The sequence below is a fragment of the Prorops nasuta genome, unplaced genomic scaffold (genome assembly GCF_024137725.1).
Source record: "Prorops nasuta isolate Cenicafe-Biocafe unplaced genomic scaffold, Cenicafe_Pnas_1.2 PNAS00001, whole genome shotgun sequence".
NCBI lineage: Eukaryota > Metazoa > Arthropoda > Insecta > Hymenoptera > Bethylidae > Prorops > Prorops nasuta.
Window position 1 is genome coordinate 9,113,441 of NW_027116798.1, and position 21,343 is coordinate 9,134,783.

A 21,343-nucleotide genomic window follows, 5' to 3' on the forward strand; every position below is an offset into this window, starting at 1 on the left:
CTAAATATTTTGAACACAGATAAGCGCGTTAATAGCGCTTATGTTAGTGTGTAGAGTGACACAGTTACTTTCAATTACACATTTTTTTTTGTAAAATAACACATTTGTGAGCATTATATAACGCACTTAGAGTTTGCAGTGTACTCGAATAAAGCTGTTTAGTTGAAAAAAATTAAATAAAATTTACTGCTTTTCGAAAACTGTAATACAAATTTGGAATATGTCGTGGGTCGTTTGCCAAATTTCTGTTGCATGCTGATGAAAATCGCTGATATTTTCAGCACTCTTGTATTGAATAGATTCTTCAAATAGGATTTTTGAAAGTTCTTGAGAATAGCTACAATATATTAAATAAAAAATTTTTTCAGGTAGAAAAATGACATTTATACCACTCCATACAGCACACTTGAATAAAAGTTGTCTTATAGACATTTTTTATTCATCCAATTGACCGAAAGACGTGTAAAAGATGTCTTTAAGTCACTTGGTTACAGTATGGGACATTTTTCTACGATCCTAATCTCATTTTTAAGTTTCCCCCTGAAATAAAATAAATATTAAATAGAGGATACAAGAGTTAAGTAAATGGTAATTTTAAAATACCCACCTTGTAAATTTGTAAATCTTGAAAATTCACGGACATTTAGGTTTTGTAATTAATATATTTATTCTTAATTAAAGCAAAAATGGAAATTGATTCAGAAGAGGAAGTGGTACACGCCGTGAAAAAAGCCAGGATTCAAAAATATAGAAAAAAATGGGAAAGTAACCCTGAGTTCGAAAATTTGCTGAAACCTGATGTTTCTAACACGAAAGCACACTGCTCTATATGCCAAAAGTCCATTGGTGCCCAATTACACACAATCCAAAGTCACGCGAGAAGCAAAAGGCATTTAGACGAATTAAGAAATCAAAAGAACACGGGAAATACACGGGCAGATGCAGAAACAGAAACTGAATCTTCAAACTTGAAAGACAGTGTTACGAGAGCAGAATTAATTTTAACGAGTTTCTTTTTGGAGCATTACGTACCATATGCAGCATCGAACCATTGTACTCCTATGTTAAAACATTGTTTCCCGGATTCTGAAATATGTCAGAATTTGCATTTAGGCAGAACCAAGTTAACTGCACAAACAGGAGTGATAGCATCAGCTTATAAAAAGACACTGTGTAAAATATTAGAAAAAAGCAAATTTAGCATACTTACGGATGAAAGCACTGACGTGTCTACAGTGAAAATAGCTTGTATAATTGTCATATTTTACGATGATGACTTAAAGTGCGTTCGTTGCGCATTATGGGATTTGATTGAGATTTATAGGGACGATGACAGCAACGAATCTGCCGAACAATTATACACAAATATTGTAAATTCTTTTTGTAATTGTAATGTTTCGTTAGAAAATGTTATAGGTTTTGGTTCCGACGGTTGCAATACCATGATAGGTTCAAAGAACTCCGTGGCGTCTAGATTTAGAAACCATTATTCCGGAATAACAATTTTAAAGTGTATTTGCCACACAGCTCATTTATGTGCGAGCTATGCATGTAGAACATTGCCACGGCGCTGTGAAGATTTAGGACGCAATATTTACAACTTTTTCAAACTGAGTAGTAAGCGTCAACACAATCTGAAAGAATATAAGATTTCTCTGGAAGTTGATCTTCACAAAATGTTACGTGCCTCGCAAACGCGATGGCTTTCATTAGAAGCATTGGTAAGTCGCACGTTAGAACAATGGGAACCACTGAAATTATATTTTACAGAAAAATGGTTACAAGAACATTTATCAGCAGCTGAGGAAATATTTCAGTCTTTACATGATCCATTTATTAAGTGCTACTACTTATTTCTGCAATGGGTACTAGCTAAATTTACCAAGTTTAATTTATTGTTTCAATCGGATAAGGTTATTATTCCAACACTGTATAAAAAAGTATCCGAATTGTATATCGATATTTTGGAGACGTTTATGGAAAGGTCTTATGTGCGCGGTAGAAACATACAGGATGTAGATCCTAGAAATGACAATTATTTTTTACCGAAAAATCAAGTTTAATTGGGTTTAAAGGTGGCTAATGAGTTCAAAAACTGGATATAATAAAAGAAAAGGATCAAGTAGAGATGTTTATAAATAACGCAATAAACTTTTTAAAAGAAGCAGGTCTAAAGCTAAAAAAACGTTTTGATTTTAGTGATTTCCGTCTTAAAAACTTGGAATGTTTTCTTGCTGCTAACGCTATTTCTGCATGTTTTCATATAAGAGTCCCTACATTGGCTTCTATTATGGAAATGTTTCCTCGCATAATAGATAATAAATCTTACGTTGCTCAAGCAGTAGATGATGAATGGCGTTTGCTGCAAATCGTTGAACTACCATCTGATATTAAAAAAGAAAAGTTAACTGACATTTTTTGGGAGAAATTATTACATTTCAACAATGAAATAGACATGCCAGAATTTAAAAATTTGTCACAATTTGCTTTAAATCTACTTTGTTTGCCGCATTCTAATGCCGAATGCGAACGCTTATTTAGTAAAGTAAATATAATCAAAACAAAATGTAGAAACAAATTAATAACTAAAACATTAGCGAATAATTTGACTGCATGCGAATGTATTAAACTTAATAGTTGCTGCACCAAGTTTGAGCCGAATGCAGATATGATAAATAATTGTAATCAAACTATGTACAGTTTTAAAAAATCAAATCTGATTGATGAACCCCACACTTCTGTGAAGCCTATGAGTTGACTGAAGACGAATTATAAATGTTTGTTTTTCGTCAAATCCTCTTATTTATATTTAATTGTCATCAATTTATTGTCACAAATAATTATATAAGAATATTTATTAAGAACTGTTGGATACATGATAAAACAAACCTGTATACATATTTCTATTCTCTTTTCTTTACACAGAACAATTCTAGAGGAGTAACATTCGAAAGAAAGATAACATATATCTAGTAACTTTCTTAACACTAGCGCCACCTAGTTAATCAGGAAGTATCATTCATACAACAAATCCTAAAAACTGTAGGATAAAAATATTGTAAGCGAATTTACAGACGCTCCGTCGAAATTTTCCACTTGATGGGATCCCTCTCTTGATTAGTCGGAAGCTGTAGGACTATCGGGGAATGTTGGAACAGTGTGGCCAGATCGAGGACGGTTTCTATCCCCATCACGCTGTCCGGAGTGCGCACAGCTCTCACTGACAGTTGTGCGCACAGAAATCGTCCTCGATCTAGCCACACTGTGTTGGAGAGAGGTGATGAATGAGTTAGTGTGATGAGAGATTTCCAAAACGAGACGGTTGTAAATTCGTAACGGCGGAATAAGCAAAATACGAGCAATAAAAAGATAACTGAAATACTTCGATAAAATTAAACTTGAGTTCCAATTATTTAGTTTTCCGTTTTAATTCCTAAATATTGAGCTCTCATCGATAGATGCTTATAATATTTAAATTCACGCGCCAATCGTAATGACAAGGTAGAGCTTGTCACCATTACGGTTTTGCTATTGGACGACCTATGCACAGAGAGTATGTTACGTCGTACGATACAATCGAGTCATGCTTCAATAAAGACTCTGATTTGAAATTTAGAATAGCCAGTTAATTAATTTTCCTACTTAGGTAAAAGAGAATAGTAATTTATAATTAATAATGTAATAAATAATAATAAATTACACATTTGAATACTTATCTGTCAAAATTTAGCATAAGAATTATTCAATAATAATATTAATGGTATTTGGCAATAAAGAAATCTCATAGAAATAATTTTACAACTTTTTCTGAATTTTTTTATTTAAAAAGGGCATAAAACTAATAGGTAGGAATGTGGTAATGAAATTCAATTAAACTGTTCATTGAAATGCGGATGAAAGTTTTGAAAACAGCAAGAATAAATTGATAGTTTGAGAACAGGATGAGATGTATTACAAAATCTATTAGGAATAACGCTATTAAAAATAAATTCTTTGATTCTTATGTCTGGATATCGCTAAGACAAATTGTTGAATCATGAATGCCTTATAATTTAATGACTGAATTATTATTTATGTTTCATTTGTATTTCCCGCTTCATTAAGCATTTTCAGTACTGAGGGTAACTTGTAATGAAAGTTAAATTAAAATTAATTAAATTTCGTTGTATTTTATATAAATATGTACTTATATAAATCATTCATCTAATTATTCTGTAGTTGAGCTTATTTGTTCAAGAATCAAAATAGTTATGTGCTCACTTAGTTGGCGAAATAAAAGTATTTATACTAGAGGATTGTACACATATAATAGTACTGATTACACTATGTGTTATTTCATATTTTTGAAACTTAATGTGAATACTATGCTATAACATAAACATTGAGTTACGAAGTACCTGGAGAGAGCATTAGCTTGTGAGATTGCCAGGTGAAGGGTAATGGGAAGGAAGGCTTGCCTACCCTCTTGGTTCCTGTAAGAATGTAATATATAACACCAGCTTGGACCTGGTAAATATTCCTATTTTTTGCCATCCACCAATTCTGTACATACTGTACCTCCTGATTGAAAATAAACTCTCATGCGTATAAAAGTTTTAGTAGTATACACTGAGAAGATAAAACTAACATTTAACGGAACTTGAATACGCAATACTAATACTTCTACAACCATTACAGCTAATTACAGAATTATTTACCTTATTCAATGAATGTTCTATATTTCTTGATACTTGCTGTTTTCTCCACGATTCAGATTAGAATACATTAACTACTTACTAATCGATACTTGTCATCCAGTGATATTTTCCTTCTTAATTATGCATCTTAAATATTAGGCCCTTCAAAACATTTTAAATTTAGTACCTGTAATATAAAATAATCCACAAAGAATCACGTTTTCATGGCATTTTTCATACATATGATAAATAATACTCATCTGATTAGCTGCGGTTTAGCCATTGTCTTAAATCATACAACATAAGCGTCCAATTTATTTGTTTATTCGCCGATTCTAATTTTCAAGTGATTTCTATATTTATGATTGTCCAACCAATTTAAACATGTCACTTTTACTTCCTAGGTACTCCTTATATTTCCTTTACTTACATTTATGGTTATAGCACCAAATCCACGTGTTCCCTGTGTATACTACGTTTACATGAGACACGACCACAGCTGACATACGTGATTACGTGATACAAAGCTTTCGTCTTCTCTCACGTTAAAGCTAATTTCACAGTATATATATATATATATATATATTTATGCTGACTGAACAAACAAGATGGCCTGTCTTTCACCCATTCTTTCATAACACTATATTCCTTATTCGCACTTACTATACATCGTAGTATTATACAAAATGGCGGAGTTGGCAGCGCTGGTAGGGAGGCAGGCTTTAATTTGTCCAGATGTTTATTTCCGCAGTCAGTAAGGAGGGTAGCGTTATGCTTGTCGTTGATCGAATCAATGACATATGGTCCTACATACTGGGAGTCTAATTTATGCTTTTTAGGTTCTCGTAGGACATAGACCAAATCTCCAGGAGAATAGGAGACAACAGCGGCGTTCCGATCGTAATATTCCTTAGATTTTTCTTTAGCTTGGATTCCGCGTTCTCGGGCTAAAACGTGAAGCCGGGTTAACTGCTGAGCCAGCTCCTGTGCGTATGCGTCGTAGGTTAATAACTCCTCGATCGCATAGGCTGAGACGGGGGACTGATCTTTGCGCCCATAAACTAATTCATATGGCTTAAACCCTGTAGCTTCGTGCACAGAAGTATTATAGGAGATCATGGCGAAGGGGATGAATAAATTCCAGTCCGATTATTGGTTGATGTTATGTTTTAGGTATTCAGTGAGTACCAGATGACTTCTTTCCAGGGATCCATTGGTCTGGGGTCGATAACCGGAGGTAGTCAAATGCTTGATTTTAAAAAGAGAGGTTACGCCCTTGAGTAATTTTCCTAAAAAGCTGGTGCCTCGATCCGTGAGAATGGCACGCAGAAGTCCGAATTGCGCAACAAAGTGTCTTGAAAATGCGTCAGCAATGGTAGCGGCGCGAATATTAGGTATTGCGACAGCAATGCAAAATTTGGTCAAATTACACTGCATGGTTAAAACATGTAAATTTCCGGAGGGAGTAATAGGAAAAGGGCCTACGGTATCTAAGGCTACCTTATCGAAGGGGGTACAGGGGGTGTCAGTTATAAGCATTGGTAGTTTGGGTTTTACGCGAACCAGTTTCTGCCGTTGGCAACTATCGCAGGATCGTACAATGCTCTGGACGTCCTTATGGAGATCGGGCCAATTATAATGTTCCCTAATCCTATGATATGTCTTGGTCAATCCCTTATGACCTCCAACTAAGCCTCCATGATACTCCAGAATGACGTGTCTTCTCATCTGAACTGAAGGAGTCAGAACTTCTCCAGTGCAGATAGTGATTTCGACATCGTCATCGTGGAACGCACGGGAAAAGACGGAGCTCAAATAACGCGACGTCAGCCGAGTGGTTCCGAGTTTATACGGACCGATGCTGAACCTTGTAATATTATTCTCGCGAACAAAATCTTTTAGCTTTTTCAGAGAATGATGAATTTCTTCGTCGCTGGCGGGGATTAATTCGCGGGAATGGGTGATGACCAGGATGATCTTGGTGGTTTTGTAGGGAAACGATAAAATGGTCTCGAGAGGAAAAGGATGATTTTTTTGGTTTTCAGATCAATTCTTCCAGTTTCTATGAGCATTTGGCTAATGGGGTTTTGAAAGGAACAGTCAGATGCGATCAGATGGACAATGTTGCTGGGCCGGTGACATAGAACATATGCGGAGCTTTCTATTTTACATTTCATGGGGTTCGGGGGGGAGTGAAAGGGGAATTCTTCTGAGATCGGGTTGGGTTCAATACGGCTAAGACCAGGGTCTAGGGAAGGATCGTATTGAAGGGGTGGTAGGGTTTTGTTTTGGGTAGCATTCACTACGGTGATATCCGACTCGGCGTCGGAGCCAGAGAGTTCAGCTTCGGGTTTTTCAAAATCACTAGGTATCCAGATGGAGCGTCCTATGGGTTTTATTTTAGCAGGCGAAAGGACAGTAAAGTTCAGGGGTTTAGATGTTGCGATAGGTGTTAATCACGAGTCCGCATCGGTTTCCTCTTCGGATTCAGTCTCTTCATCCGATGATTGTTCGTTGTGGAGGGAAGCCAAAAGTTTATGGATTTCTTCTTGGCTAGAGCTCAATTCGCTAATAATAGAACATTGTTCGGTGGTCAGTGGGGTACATTCTGCCTCGAACGAATCTCCGCGAACACTGGGTTCTTCAGAGACGTCTTCCAGAGGATTTTCCGAGTTGGTGTCGTTGTAGAGAGTCGTTTCTTCCATCAGGGTTGGTAACATGCTTGTAGGGGGCCTGGAGTTGATATTGGTTAAGGGGTGAACTTCTGTAGAAGTCTCGAAATCGGCGAAAGAGTCCAGTTCGGCATAATTAATAGGGGGAGCGGCTTCCTCCCGGCGACAGCTTCTCAGACGGGCACCAATTGAATGTGTGTCCACCGGAAGTTGTTTTTGATGGGGAAGGTAACTGGGGTCATCGCGGAACACAGGCAGAGCCATCGGCACCGGATTCCGTGATAGAGCGTCAGCATTGCAGTTAGTTGCTCCTTTCTTATAGATGATTTCATAGCCGAACTCCTCTAAAAAGAGTTTCCATCTTTGGATACGGTTGGTGGGGTCAGTTGCTTTGCTGAGCCAAACGAGGGGTTGGTGGTCAGTGACGAGAGTGAATTTTCTTCCATATACGTAATGACGGAACTGTTTGATAGCATAAACAGCAGCCAGTCCTTCTTTCTCGGAAGTAGAATATCGAGTTTCAGGGTCGGTAAGCGTACGGGATGCGTATGCTATGGGTCGATCGTGTCCCAGTTTTCCTTGACTGAGAATGGCCCCTATGGCAAATTCAGAAGCGTCGCAGGTGATGATAAAAGGGAGCTGGAAATCTGAATAGGCCAATACTGGAGTTTCGCACAGGCAGGCTTGTAAGTCTTCAAAGCTGGCCTGAGCCTCCTCGTTCCAAGTAAAGGTAATATCTTTCTTGAGCAGTTGAGTCAGGGCTTTGGCTCTTTGAGCGAAATTTGGAATAAAACGTCGGCAATAACCGGCTAGTCCTAGAAACTGTTTGATGTTTTTGGGGTTGGTAGGTACTGGAAATTTTTGTACAGCCTCAACCTTAGAGGGAAGGGGCTGGACGCCATTCGGGTTGATAAGGTGGCCTAAATAGGTGATTTGTTGTCTTAGGAAGGCACACTTCTCCGATTGTAGCTTGAGACCGTATTGTCGAATTCTGCTGAATAAGCGCTTGCATTTTTCGATGTGTTCAGAGAGTGTGGCAGAAAATATAATAATATCATCAAGATATACAAAAAATTCCTGTCCTTAGAGTCCTTGTAAGACTCGATCCATAAGGCGCTGGAAGGTGGCGGGGGCATTCTTGAGACCAAAGGGCATTCGTGTGTACTCGTAATGTCCGAAGGGCGTAGAGAATGCTGTTTTATGTCGATTCCGGGGATGAAGGTGAATTTGGTGGAATCCACTGGCCAAGTCGAAAATAGAAAAATACTTAGATTCGCCTAGCTTGTCCAGGATGTCCACGATGATAGGCAAAGGGTAGGAATCTCCTAAGGTTTGTTCGTTTAGTCGACGGAAGTCGGTAACTAGGCGCCACCGTTTCTTTCCTTGTGAGTCGGGCGCCTTTGGTACAATCCACAACGGAGAATTGTAGGGAGATGAGGAAGGGACCACTATGCCGTTCTCTAAAAGTACATTAACCTGGCTCTGTACCTCGGAATGTAGCGTTTCTTCAATTCGGTACTGTCGGATCTTGAAGGCTGCTCCTCCGGGGGTATCGATTTCATGGTAAAGATCAGCCTTGTTCTCGGTGTCAGGTCGATCTCCCGTCAAATAGGATATGTCAGAATACTCGTGAATTAAAGAACTAATCACAAGTTGAGCGTCTGGATATTCCGGTGATGGGTTGAGGAACAGGGCTTCCAAGGCGGTAGTCCTTTCCTGGGGTTTTAAAGGTTCAATTCCGGGTCTAGCATCTTCGTAGGGCAACTCTCGTCTAGGATCTTCGCCTAGGTAGGGAAGAGTTGTTGGAGAATCTTCCTCCGGAGGTGATGTTGCAGGAGAGCTTATGGTAACATTAAGGGACTGAGGAGGGTGATGAGAGGCGTTGACCTTAGTACAACCTTCTCTTATACTTAGGAGTTCGTCACTATTTTTGAAGGGTAGAGGCCTCACTGGATTACTGGAGGTAACTCAGGTCCGATGTAACAGGGAGATCTGTTCCTCGGTTTGATTGAGGAAGGGCATCCCCAAGACTCCGGTGTAAGGGAGGTCAAAGTCCTCTATAACTTGGAATCTATGAGGTTCCTCATCGATGGTAAGGTTGACAGATCCTACTACGTCCAGTTGTCCTCTGAGATCTCGTAGGGCCGGGAAATCGGGGTATTCGAGGCCAATATCCTCCCGAAGGGCATTAAACACTATGAGGTTAATGTGTGAGCCTGTATCAACCAAGAATTCTCCGTCCAAGTAGCTCAGTTGGGGAACTTTCTTGAGTACCAAGGTCGCGTGAGGCGAATAGCTCAAAATGGTGGGTACGGGTGGCGGGTCTTTTCTCTTTTTCTGGGGGGCAGTTAGAATCTGAACGGACGCGGTTTATATGATGGGTTCGTCGACGCGTTGTTCGGGCGAACCTGATCATAGTTTAAATCACCGGTCTCTTCGACAGCCTCCATTACTGCAGTCGTAGGAACATGAGTATTGGAAGGATATGCAGGAGAAGCTCGACAGCTGGATGCTCTATGTCCAACCCTTCGACATCGTCCACAGGTGAGTTCCGGATCATAGGGCTCTGACTGTGGAGGTCTAGGGGGTCGTGATCGATAGTGCTGATCGGACGGAGGTGGATAACCATTAGGTCCAGGTGCAGGTGGAGGTTGAGGATAGCGGGGGAACGGAGAGTATTGAGAAGGATGAGGGGAAGGATATGAGGAATAGTACGGGGAAGGTTGATAGGCACTTGGATTCTGGGAATAAGGAGGATAATTGGAGTGATCGAAGGCTTCTCTTCTCTCTATACCGAACTCCCGTAAGCGCGCGTAGTCGCAAGCCTCTTGTAGATTTCGGGGATTTCTGGAATACACGGGAGTGTAATTTTCTTGACCTAATCCATCCATGAATATTTCCAGAAATTCCCGATCATTGGGCTCCTGTATCAAGACAAGCGATTCTGACCCGTATTTGTTTTCATAAGCGGCATCAAGGTCAGCTTTCAGGCGTTCAGCTCGATCTATATACGAACCTAAGGCTTCGTTAGGACGCATAGTTAATTTTCCACATTGTGTGACCAAATCTTTAAAAGTACGGGGAGGTTGAAATTTTCGTCGTAAGTGAGTGATCAAGTCCTTGACGGTAGGGAATCGTTTACCAGTAACGCTCACACGAGCAGAACCGACTAATTTGGCCAATACCAAAGGAACGAATTCCTGACGAGCGGCGTCCGACAAGGTAGAATAAATATTCTCTAAATTTTGGATAAAAGGTCCCAGATCGTCACGGGAGCAATTATAGGAGGGTAAGGTTTGGAGTTGGATTAATACCTCTCCTCGGGGAGAGCAAATTCCGTTGGAAACATTTAAATAATCGGACACATTTCCGCGGTGGCTACCGTTAGCGGGTGGAAGAGGTGGAGGTCCGGGTGGTGATCGTGTAGGGGTAAAAGCCATTTTATATAGGAAGTTAGTAGAAAATTGTGAATAAAACTGTGTCAAAAAAGCTGTTCACACCCTGAGGAAATTCTATGGGAGCAGAATTTCCTGCGAAATCCCACCGCTGTCACCAGATTGGTTACGTAGTGGGTAGTCGTGGCCGCCTATCGGTCGAGTTTCGGCTGACTTGACACTACAGTCTGGGTCAGTAGAAACGCCGACTGAGCTTTGCAACTCACAGTACAATATACTAAAGTATTACACTCCGAGCGGTAAGAATGTAATGAATTGGCAAGATTCGGGGTGAATGATAGTATGTATAAACATACGTTGGAACAGCAGGTTTGACACAAAACTATGTATTTTCAGGTATTACAATTATACTTACAGTAAACGCTAATTATGCTGGAGCAGCATTCGCCAGCTTATTGACTATTCGTCACAACTATTAGAGAGACTAGACTTTCTTATGGTTGTGGGTTATTCGCACCAGTTAACTTATAATCAGTTCGTAGTAGTTGTTGTTATCTTTCAGAACGGTACGTGTTAGGCACGACTAAAAGATACACACTCGCGATGATTACTACACGACTTGGTTCGGATTTACTATTACTAGACTTAACTACCAGTACACGGCGACTGGGTAAGAGGTTTGTTAGAATACGGTGGAGTACTCTGCTCCCGTGGAACGAACACTAGAGTTACGAGCTTGGAACGCGGATGATGCGGCAGCGGCTAAGCTTGCACAGAATAAGACTCGACTCGAGGGTCGCGGAACTCGCATATATGTAGGAGGCTTAATAGGTCATGTGTCGTCAGTAGCGCCATGATCTTTCGATACATGACAACCAAGAAGTCTCCACATCCACGGCCGACGCCCAAGGTTTTACGCATTTCCGGAAAAGAATTCCGGGCGTCAGCAATGTGCAATACTACCGGTATTGCACACGGACGCGTGCGATCTACTTTGGTTCGACGAGGTGGCTGACCCCTACGTTACAATTCTTTTAATTGCATAAACGTGTTGCAGACTTTTTCTTAAGTGAAACGGTAAAATTTACGAGCACATTCCTCTCGATAGCTAGGAATATAAAAAAATTGAGAGAATATGAAAAAATCGAGGATTTAAAAGGTCATAAATCAAGTAACAAGTCATGACACGATCTCAGGCGTCAGGTACTCGAGCATATCCGTTCTAGAAGATATCAGCACACTCAGCAATCAGTTCTCCAATCGCTAGAATGGTGCCAATACAGCTTCTTAATGTCTAGGTAAAAGTTGTTTTGCTTTACCCTTAAAAAAAAACTGAAGTGCTCTGACAAATCTTTCCCTTTCTAAAGCCTAGCCTGCTTGTTAGATGGATTGTATGATATGCTTACCTGAAAAATCTAAAAAAAAAATGGCTAAAAGATAAGTCCGGGAGAAATGGCATGACATAGGTTGGGATAATCTTAAGGATAGGCTATAAAAATTCTCAGAACAGTTTTTCATTCAATATCTAAAGTTTTATAAGAGCTAGGACTCAATAAGTTGTTCTATCAAAATATTAATATTCCTGAAATTGATATTAAATTATTATTCTCCCCAAATCGATGGAGAGCCTCCATGCAAAGGGTGCACTTGACCTGGAGTGCAGTAAGAGCTAGGACTAAATAAGTTGTCCTAGCCAAAATGTTAATATTCCTGAAATTGATGTTAAATTGTTATTCTCTCCAATAGGGGAGACTATTAAAATTGTATCCTTTCATTTAAAGGATATTTTGTGATCCGTTGCATAGGTTTAGTTAAAACCATGCAAAGTTATAATTCCATGCTCGATGGAAAGTTAATTCCTTGCACGATATCAGCAACTTATCACAATAGCTATCTACAATTTAACTAACGTGAAAAGGGGAGATTGCGGTAGCCACCTAGCGGCAATTACTGGTACTATCAATTAAATTGAACTAGTTCACCCGTGTGTGTAATTACGTAATATTAAAATACCATTAGCGCGAAAGAAGATTAAGGAAGGCAGTCATCTAGCGGTGACTACTGAAACTAGCAATTAACTCAAGCTAGTTTATCTGTGTAGCAGAGTCGGAAATAGTTAGGCTACGTAAGGTAACTAACCATCGACTTCGAAGGGTGAAAAAACCTTCCCTCAACTAGGGTCCCCGTAGGATATTTAACCAAAGGTACCATAGGGTGAAAAATACCCTCTCCCTAACCAAACTCGGTCCCACTATAAGACCTTCCAATTGTGACATAGGGTGAAAAATACCCCTCCCTAACCAAACGCGATCCCACTATAAGACCCTTTCCTTCTTCATCCCCACCACTCCCATACTAAGAGAGTCTTATCCCCACCCATCCCCCTTCCACACCACAAAACAACTACCCCCACTCCCTGTCATCGAAAACGCATTGCTACACTACTTTTATTGCTAACCACAAGAACTATCTATTGGTTTCGGTATGGCCATTTTTCGTGAGACACCCTATATATCTTATTGTATTTATTGCTTATTAAACTATATACAACAGCTACGAGGAGTAGTATCTTCATTTCAACTTGAAATATGTCGTAAATATTTGTGGTAAATAATGCAAATAATAATATACATATGATTGCAGAAGAGTACAAACAAACCTTAATTAAAACGTATGTATTTTGAACTCAACATATAACATATCACAACGTTTTACAAGTTTACCGTTGCAACCAAATTAAAATATTTTCTGCATTCACCATGTTTCAATGCTTATACGTGTTTATTGTTCTAAATTTTACACACGTATTATATTAATGTTAAATTCATTTTTACACCTATTTACGAGGAAAAGACGTAACTCTGCAAACAAAATCTAATACAGTGGTATTAATCTGATATATTAAAATTTTTGTCGTGCAGTTATGTTTAGATATATATACAGGGTGTTTCACGTAAGGCGCCCCAGCTTGAAATGAGGACTCAGAGCGCATGGTGCGGGTAGATGTATCTAATTGGCCGCGGTGGGAGAGAGAAGTAATAACGTGGAGAAGGATAGAGCTATTCTTTACTAGACGATACGCCTAGCGAATCGCTGTCCCATCCCTATCCCGCTCGAGGACCAAGAGAGAAAGAATAATTGGAGAAGGAAAGAGCTATACATTGGTATACGATAACGCCTACCGTATCGCTGCCCCTCCCTTCCCCGCTCGCACCAGTCATCTTTGGTCAACTTTGTCCTCTTTCTCTCTCTCTCTCTCTCCAACCGCGGCCAATTAGATGCATCTGTCCCCACCATGCGCTCTAAGTCCTCTTTTCGAGCTGGGGCGCCTTACGTGAAACACAGTACAAACTGCTGAGGTGTTAACTTTTATTATTTTCTTATATTTTCATTAGTTTATTTTCTATTTTTCTATAGTATTAAACAGAAAATATCTTATCTTACACCGATCAACTCATCTCCAACAAATGCCTCTGTCGTATATGAAACAATGAGACGAAGTCAACAGATTGCTAGAGAATGTCAACAAACTTACATGCAGATTACCTAAGATTTAGCAATTACAAAAATTGCTTATCAAATTCAATCTGTAGAGAAACCTCATTTTGACGACCTTTTCATACACATGGGTGGTTTTCATATTATGATGGCCTTTTTTAAGCCTGTAGACAAATTCATTGATGAGTGCGAATTAAAACATATGATGGTTGAAAGTATTTTGTTGGCTAGTGGATCTGTAAATGGTTTCATAAGCGGAAAACATTTCAATCGATGTAAACGATTACATCCGTTAGTTTCATTAGGTTTACAAATGCTAAATTTTCGACAGTTAGTTAAAACTGAAAATAAAACTATTTCTGATCCTGTAATCGATTGTTTAATAAAAATGCAGTCAGAGAAGTTATCCAGCGATGAATTGGCAGATGCAGAGCTTACAACAATAATTAAAAAATATTCAGAATTTAAACAAGATACTTTGAATGGAATTCACGGAAAAACAGCGCAGTATTATATGATGTACGTTGAATTTGTTAATTATTATTTAATGTTTACTCGAAGCATTCGTGTACGAGATTTTGATCTCTACAAATTCATAATACCTAAATTATGCAACTTGTTTTTCATTTTTAATCAACAAAATTATGCACGATGGCTGTTAAAATATAATGAAGATTTGCCAAAGGTTGAAGGGAAACATCCACAACTTGCCGAAGAGTTTAAAAAAGGGATGTTTGGAATAAAAAGAACGTTGAATTCTTTCTCGCGCGGGCCAGTCGATTTAACACTGGAGCAAACTGTAAACGCTGATGCAGCGAAAAGATTAACAGGCATAACACATTTTACGAACTCGATATCTGCTCGACAGCGATGGGCAAGAAGCCATGGAATAAGATCAACAATTATTTCACATGTATTTGACATTAGTGGATTAAAAAAAGTCCAAGATGTAACATTGAATTTAGAGAAACATCAAATAATGAAAGATTCTGCCAATTTGATTGCATTTATCAATGTACTGAAAAAAAATGTTAATCCTTTCGATTGCCCAGAGATGAGCAATGATTTATTACATAACATCAAGACCGGTTTTTGCGCATCTGAAACTGTTGCAGATTTTCTTCTCAATGCTGAAAAAAAGGGACAGAACTACGAGACACATTTATTTTCGAATGTGCAAAAGACGATCGCAGAATTGAATCTGTTTTCAAACAAAATAAAATAATGAATTTTACAAGTTGCAATAAAAAAAAGAAAGTGATAGTAAACCATAAAGTTCAGGAAGTTCGCATGCAATGTGAGTTATTCGGTCGAATGTTAGGAATTTCTATGGAAGACGCTACTGATATAGAAAAAATGTTTTCATTCCCGATGACTCCGATGCCAACTTCGTTATGCCATTTAGATGGCACAATTTGTAAAACCGATAAATCTGCTATAATGAAAATTCTGTGAAATGACAGCGCTTTACCGACCCACATCGATGTCATAATTGTTAATGAATTTTTTTTAATTCACTCTATGAAAGACGTGCCTCAATCGTTCGGAACATATCTAAGAAAATTTTAAAACTTCTAACGAGTTACAATGCTTCATGTATACATATAGTTTTTGATCCCTATTGCTCGCCATCTATAAAAACCATGAACGTTCGTTGAGGGAAGGTAGCGATAGTAACCACGAGTACGTCATCTCTGGTCCGGAACAAGCCAGAAAACACGATTTTGCAAAAGAATTAAGAAACGACAAATTTAAAGAAGCTCTTGTACTTTATCTTATTTCACACTGGCAAAATCAAGATGTAGCCCCCTTTATAGGAAATAAGACTATTTTATTAAATTTTATTCATTGTTACTCGTATAGCGTCGATATTAATGGTAAGGTTGTGAGAACACAAATTCTCGATTTGAATTGTTCTGTGCACGAAGAAGCCGACACAAAAATTGTTTATCATGCGTCTAAAATTAATCATAATTACAATGTTGTTATAAAATGTTCTGACACAGATATTATTGTCATTATTTTAGGTAATTTGCACAAAATAACAGCACAAATTTTTATTGAATGTGGAGTTTCTAATATAGTAAGCACATTATTAATGTAAATGCGCTTCACACACTTTTAGTTTTAGAGTTATGCAAAGCATTGCCTAGATTTCACGCGCTTACAAGTTGCGATTATAATCCTGCATTTTTCAGGAAAGGGAAACAGCGTCTGTGCGAAACAGTGCCCCAAGTTGGCTCCGAACCTGTGGTCAGAAAGGAAGGTCTTATTCTAGAATAAAATATTCAAGGCCGAGGTAATAGGTAAAAGTGTTTTTTATTCAAATAAATAAAAAATATACAAACGTTTACAAAGTATTTTTATGTACAAGAAAAACCGCGATATTTACTATGGCGAAGGCCTAGGGAATTTCTTTTCGCAGAAGATTCCTTAGAACCCCAAGACTCAAAATTCCCCAGGAGGGAACACGGACTTAGAAACTCCCTGACTGGACAATTTTTCCTAGGGTATTCCCTAGTAAAATCCCCAGCCGTGGGAGGAAGCGAAGTAGGAGAGGTGGATTTAGGGAAGGGGAAGTCCCCTTACCCCTCAGCCCCCTTCTCCCAGAGCTATGGTGGCTCCGAGCCACCCCAACCCCTAGGGTGAATCTACCCCTCCCACTACCCGACTCGTCGAGAGCCCTGGATTTGAGGGTCGGAACACTGGGTCCGAGGTAGTCCTCGGAGGCAGTGTGGAGGGGAAGGAGAGGGTGGACTTCTCTCGGGCAGTCCCCGGAGAAATTTCCCTTAGGAGGGAGGAAATGCCGCAGAGGGGTAGTCCCCTCTTGGTTGGCAGTGGGTGGTGGGTGATACTTACCAAAGTAGTCGACCCGTAGAGTTCGCCGGTGGAGGCGCTTGTTGGCTGGCCTGGTGGAGGCGTCAAAAATGCCGTGGAGGCGGTGGTGCCGAAAGGCTCAAAAAAAGGTGCTGCTGTTGCTGCGGGTAGCAGCGGTCGAGCAAGGCTGAGGTGCGATGAGTCCTTATCAAGGACCCATCTATATAGTTCCGCGGCACGAAACTTGCCAGCGAGAGAGCTGCTCGTGGCGCTGGCCACCTAGTGGCCAGGCGCGCAAGCTGTGCCGCGGCCGCGACGCGCCAGGGCCAGTAGACGCGCAAGCGCGCCGCGGTGAGAGATAGAGTGAGATAGAGGTAGCGGCTATACGCTGTTGGTATAGCCGTCCCCTGTGAACGCAATAGAGATAGGGAGATATCGCAGAAAATGTGGAATCTACTTCTCAGCATTTTTGCTCCTCCCGATCTCGAACAAACTCCCCCCGTTGACGCGATGGCGTCAAGAAGGAAGAATAAAATTAACTGAGTTTAACGATTTTATTTACAAAAATAAAATAAAAATAAAAATATACAAAACAGATAGGGACGAGACGACTATTTTTTGGGCTTCATTTGAAGCTTTGCGGAGTGAAGCTCCAAAGCGGGGGACCACCGTAGGGTGATCTTGCCATGTGGGGCCCAGGCCTTCCAGCGGCGTAACTTAAGGGCCGTATAAAGGGGCACCTCTATGGTTTGCACGAATGCGCGTACTGTGATTTTTTGCGCATTGCGCTCAAGCTCCCTGGCACTGGGATCATCCAGGGTTTTCCCAGCCCAGTTCACTGAGGCAATGCGCTTCTGTGAGGCCATAACGGGCCTCTGCCGTCTGACCCGCGGTTTGGATGGTGGTGGTGGTGGCGCTGGGGCCGCTTCCTCCTTCTTCTCCACCAAAATATTGTTATGGGGGACAAGCCCCTTAAGGAAATCTAGCTCCACTTGAGGAGCGTGAAGCTCTAGAACGTCTTCCTCCTCCTCCCACTCGTAGCCTACGCCCAAGAGATGGGCCCACGGATTGTCCGCCATGATCAGATTGCTGCACCAAAACGGTAGATGATGAGTACGAAGACTCAGTAAGTACTTTTGGAATTTTTGGAATAAAAGACATGGCGGAAATCATAGGTGTTCCGAAGGTTTGGAACAGGAAACAGGACGACCTGAAGAGTCCCAGGACGCCGGAAAGCAGGGTAAAGATAGACCCTGATACGACCCAAAGCGAGGGTTAAGAAGGGAGTTTACAGAGTTGCGAGAGACTCCGTTGAATCTCTTTTCTCGCGGTTTTAACTATCGCTACGCGAGCTACCCCGTCTACTCCAGGAACTAGTTTGAGAATCCGCCCCAAGGTCCACATGCGCGGGGGATTGTTAGGTACTTTGACAAGAACTAGATCTCCTTCACCAAATTCCGAGTTAGAATTTTGCCATTTCGGCCTATGCTGCAGAGTATGTAAGTATTCGGAAGACCACTTCTTCCAAAATGTCTCGGTGATTCGATTCACGGTTTGCCAACGGTATAATGATGATTCGCGTAAATCCAAGGTGGAAAGTTCAGGGGGGGAATTTAACGCCCGTCCTGACAAGAAATGCCCCGGAGTGAGTACGTCCAAAGACTCTGGATCATCATGTAACCGCGATATAGTTCGTGAATTTAGGCAGGCCTCAATCTTAGTCAGTAGTGTGGTCATTTCCTCGAAATTAGGCACGAAAACTCCGAGGGAGCGCTTCAGGTGGTGTTTCATACTTTTTACAGCACTTTCCCAAAGACCGCCCCAGTGGGGAGTAGCGACCGGAATGAATTTCCACTCGATTTCACGGATGGACTCGGTGGGTTGAGCGCGGGCGGCTTCTAAGGCACATCGGTAGGCGCGTTTTAGTTCCGCGTCCGCTCCTTGAAAATTAAGGCCGTTGTCTGAGTACATAACGGCGGGTTTTCCACGACGAGAAATGAATCGAGACAGCGCGGCGAGGAAGGCCTTGGTATCCAATCGAGAAACGAGTTCCAAGTGAACAGCACGGGTAGATAGACATACGAACACTGCCACGTAACATTTCATGGATTTTGCGTTACGACCGTGATGCAATTTAACCAAGAAAGGCCCAGCATAGTCTACTCCGGTGTGTTCAAAAGTGAAGCTTCGCGAAACCCTAGCGGCAGGGAGTGATCCCATAAGCTGGTTACCGAGTTTAGCGCGTTCGCGAACACACGTGACGCATTTGTGAACGCATGATTTTACTAGATTTCGCGCATTCACGACCCAAAACTTTTGTCGCAACGTGGACAAAGTTAGTTGGAGCCCCCCGTGAAGTGTATCTAGGTGCGTTTGCCTAATGAGTATGGTCGTTAAGTGGCAATCCGGAAGAATAATGGGGTGTTTCATGTGTTCAGAAATTTCGGCATTCCGAAGCCGCCCCCCTATTCTTAAAATTCCTTGTGAATCAATGACCGGATGTAAGGAAAGAAGCTTTGACCGCGACGGTAAACGTAACCCATGATTCAAGGCTGAGATTTCGCTCGCGAAGTGTGTTCGTTGAACAACCTTTATCAAGGCTTCAATCGAACTGCGAATTTCCGATGCAGACAGGAGGAAGTCCTCCCATTGGCCGGTTTTCCTGGTCCGCTGGACAAATCGAAGAACATAAGCCATAACTCGGACCAGTTTAGACCAAGACGAAAACTGATCAAAAAACCAACACTCAGTTGTGTCGAATTGAGCGGTTAACGCTACCTTCCGACTTTCTTCCGCGGTTTCAAAGACCTGAACGGGATTTGCGGTGTGCTCACGGAGAAAAGCAGGCCCATGCCACCAAAGTGAGTCCTCTGATAACTGTTGAGCACTGGTTCCTCTTGAGCACAAGTCTGCAGGATTCAACTTAGTGGGTACATGATGCCAGCTGGCTTCCGGTAAATGCGTTTGGATATATGAAACGCGATTAGCCACAAACGTCTTCCAATGCACAGGTTGCTTTGCTATCCAGGCTAAAGCGACTTGCGAATCCGAATAGCAACGAATCGCATCACAACTCCCGACCAAGCTTCCCTTGACGTGAACCAATAACTTGACTAGAAGGGCAGCTGCGACCAACTCCAGACGAGGGATTGAAGTGGTCTTGATCGGAGCGACCTTTGTTTTGGACATTACTAAATGTACCGAGAGTTTACCGTCCTCATCAGTGAGGCGTTCATAAACGACTGCGCCGTACGCAAGTTCTGAGGCGTCACAAAATCCAATTAATTCGCGTTTTCCAGTAGTAAGTGATTGTCCGGTCCACCGTGGAATCCGTAAAGTCTGTAAGTCTCGGAGATGCTCATAGCACTTGAGCCATTTTGACTGAATAGGCTCAGGAATTTCTTCATCCCAAGAGAGTTTAAGCAACCAGGTGGATTGCATTAACTGCTTTAGAGTGATGACTATTGGAGAAATCCATCCCAATGGATCGAAGATCTTAGCATTCTCTGATAAGAGGATGCGTTTGGTTAGTACACCAATGTGTGAAGGAGAAACACGGAAGCGGAAGCTGTCATCCCCGTGATCCCAATATATGCCCAAGACTTTACTTGATCCAGCAGGATCCTCAAAGAAAGAATGCAGCTCGGTAGGTTCAAGCGGGAAGACCCCGGTTGATTGAATGCCCATTTGCTTAAGGAGAAGCCCCCTTTTGCCAGTAGAGCGATGAGTTGTTCCCTGACCGAACTAAGTTGCTGTAAGTCATGGGCCCCAAAAAGTATATCGTCTACATAAGTAGAATTTAACAACACATCCTGCGCGAGAGGGAAGTTAGCTCCGTCCGTGTAAGCTAATTCGCGCAAAACTCGCGAGGATAGGAAAGGTGCCGGTCGAGTACCGTAGGTCACCGTGTTGAGTTCGAAGGCCTGAAGCTCACCGGAATCAGACTTCCATAAAATGTTCTGATACTTGCGGTCCTCAAAACGCACAAGAATCTGTCTGAACATTTTAACAATGTCAGTGACGCCTACATATCGAAAGGAACGCCAATTCATTAGGATCCGCGTGATGTCCTGTTGGAGCTTGGGTCCAATGAATAACGTATCGTTAAGCGAGACGCCAGTAGAAGTTTTAGAAGATGCGTTGAATACAACGCGAATCTTGGTCTTCTGATTTTCGGTCTTGAATACTGCATGATGAGGCAGGAAGACGCGAAAATCAGAGTTCCTAGGAACAGGAGACATATGTCCCAACATAAGATACTCCTGTAAGAATTGAGAATAACTTT

General features: G+C 41.2%; 2 protein-coding genes across 2 annotated transcripts; both read left to right on the forward strand.

Moving 5' to 3' along the window:
* The first annotated feature begins 469 nt into the window (after positions 1-469).
* LOC136784968 (SCAN domain-containing protein 3-like) lies at positions 470-2,063 on the forward strand. The gene is made up of 3 exons (XM_066745965.1): positions 470-493; positions 566-581; positions 682-2,063. Exons 1-3 carry the CDS (start codon positions 470-472, stop codon positions 2,061-2,063), a joined length of 1,422 nt encoding a protein of 473 aa, XP_066602062.1.
* An 11,975-nt stretch (positions 2,064-14,038) lies between these two features.
* On the forward strand, positions 14,039-17,229 carry LOC136785042 (uncharacterized). Its single transcript, XM_066746078.1, is given in 7 exon segments — positions 14,039-14,087; positions 14,139-15,386; positions 15,389-15,692; positions 15,901-16,029; positions 16,105-16,268; positions 16,367-16,494; positions 17,080-17,229. Coding segments are annotated over 7 exon segments (2,172 nt in total).
* The last annotated feature ends 4,114 nt before the right edge of the window (positions 17,230-21,343 follow it).

Excerpts from the sequence above, each read along its gene's own strand:
- LOC136784968 (XM_066745965.1), top strand. The coding sequence starts at position 470 with ATGTCTTTAAGTCACTTGGTTACA.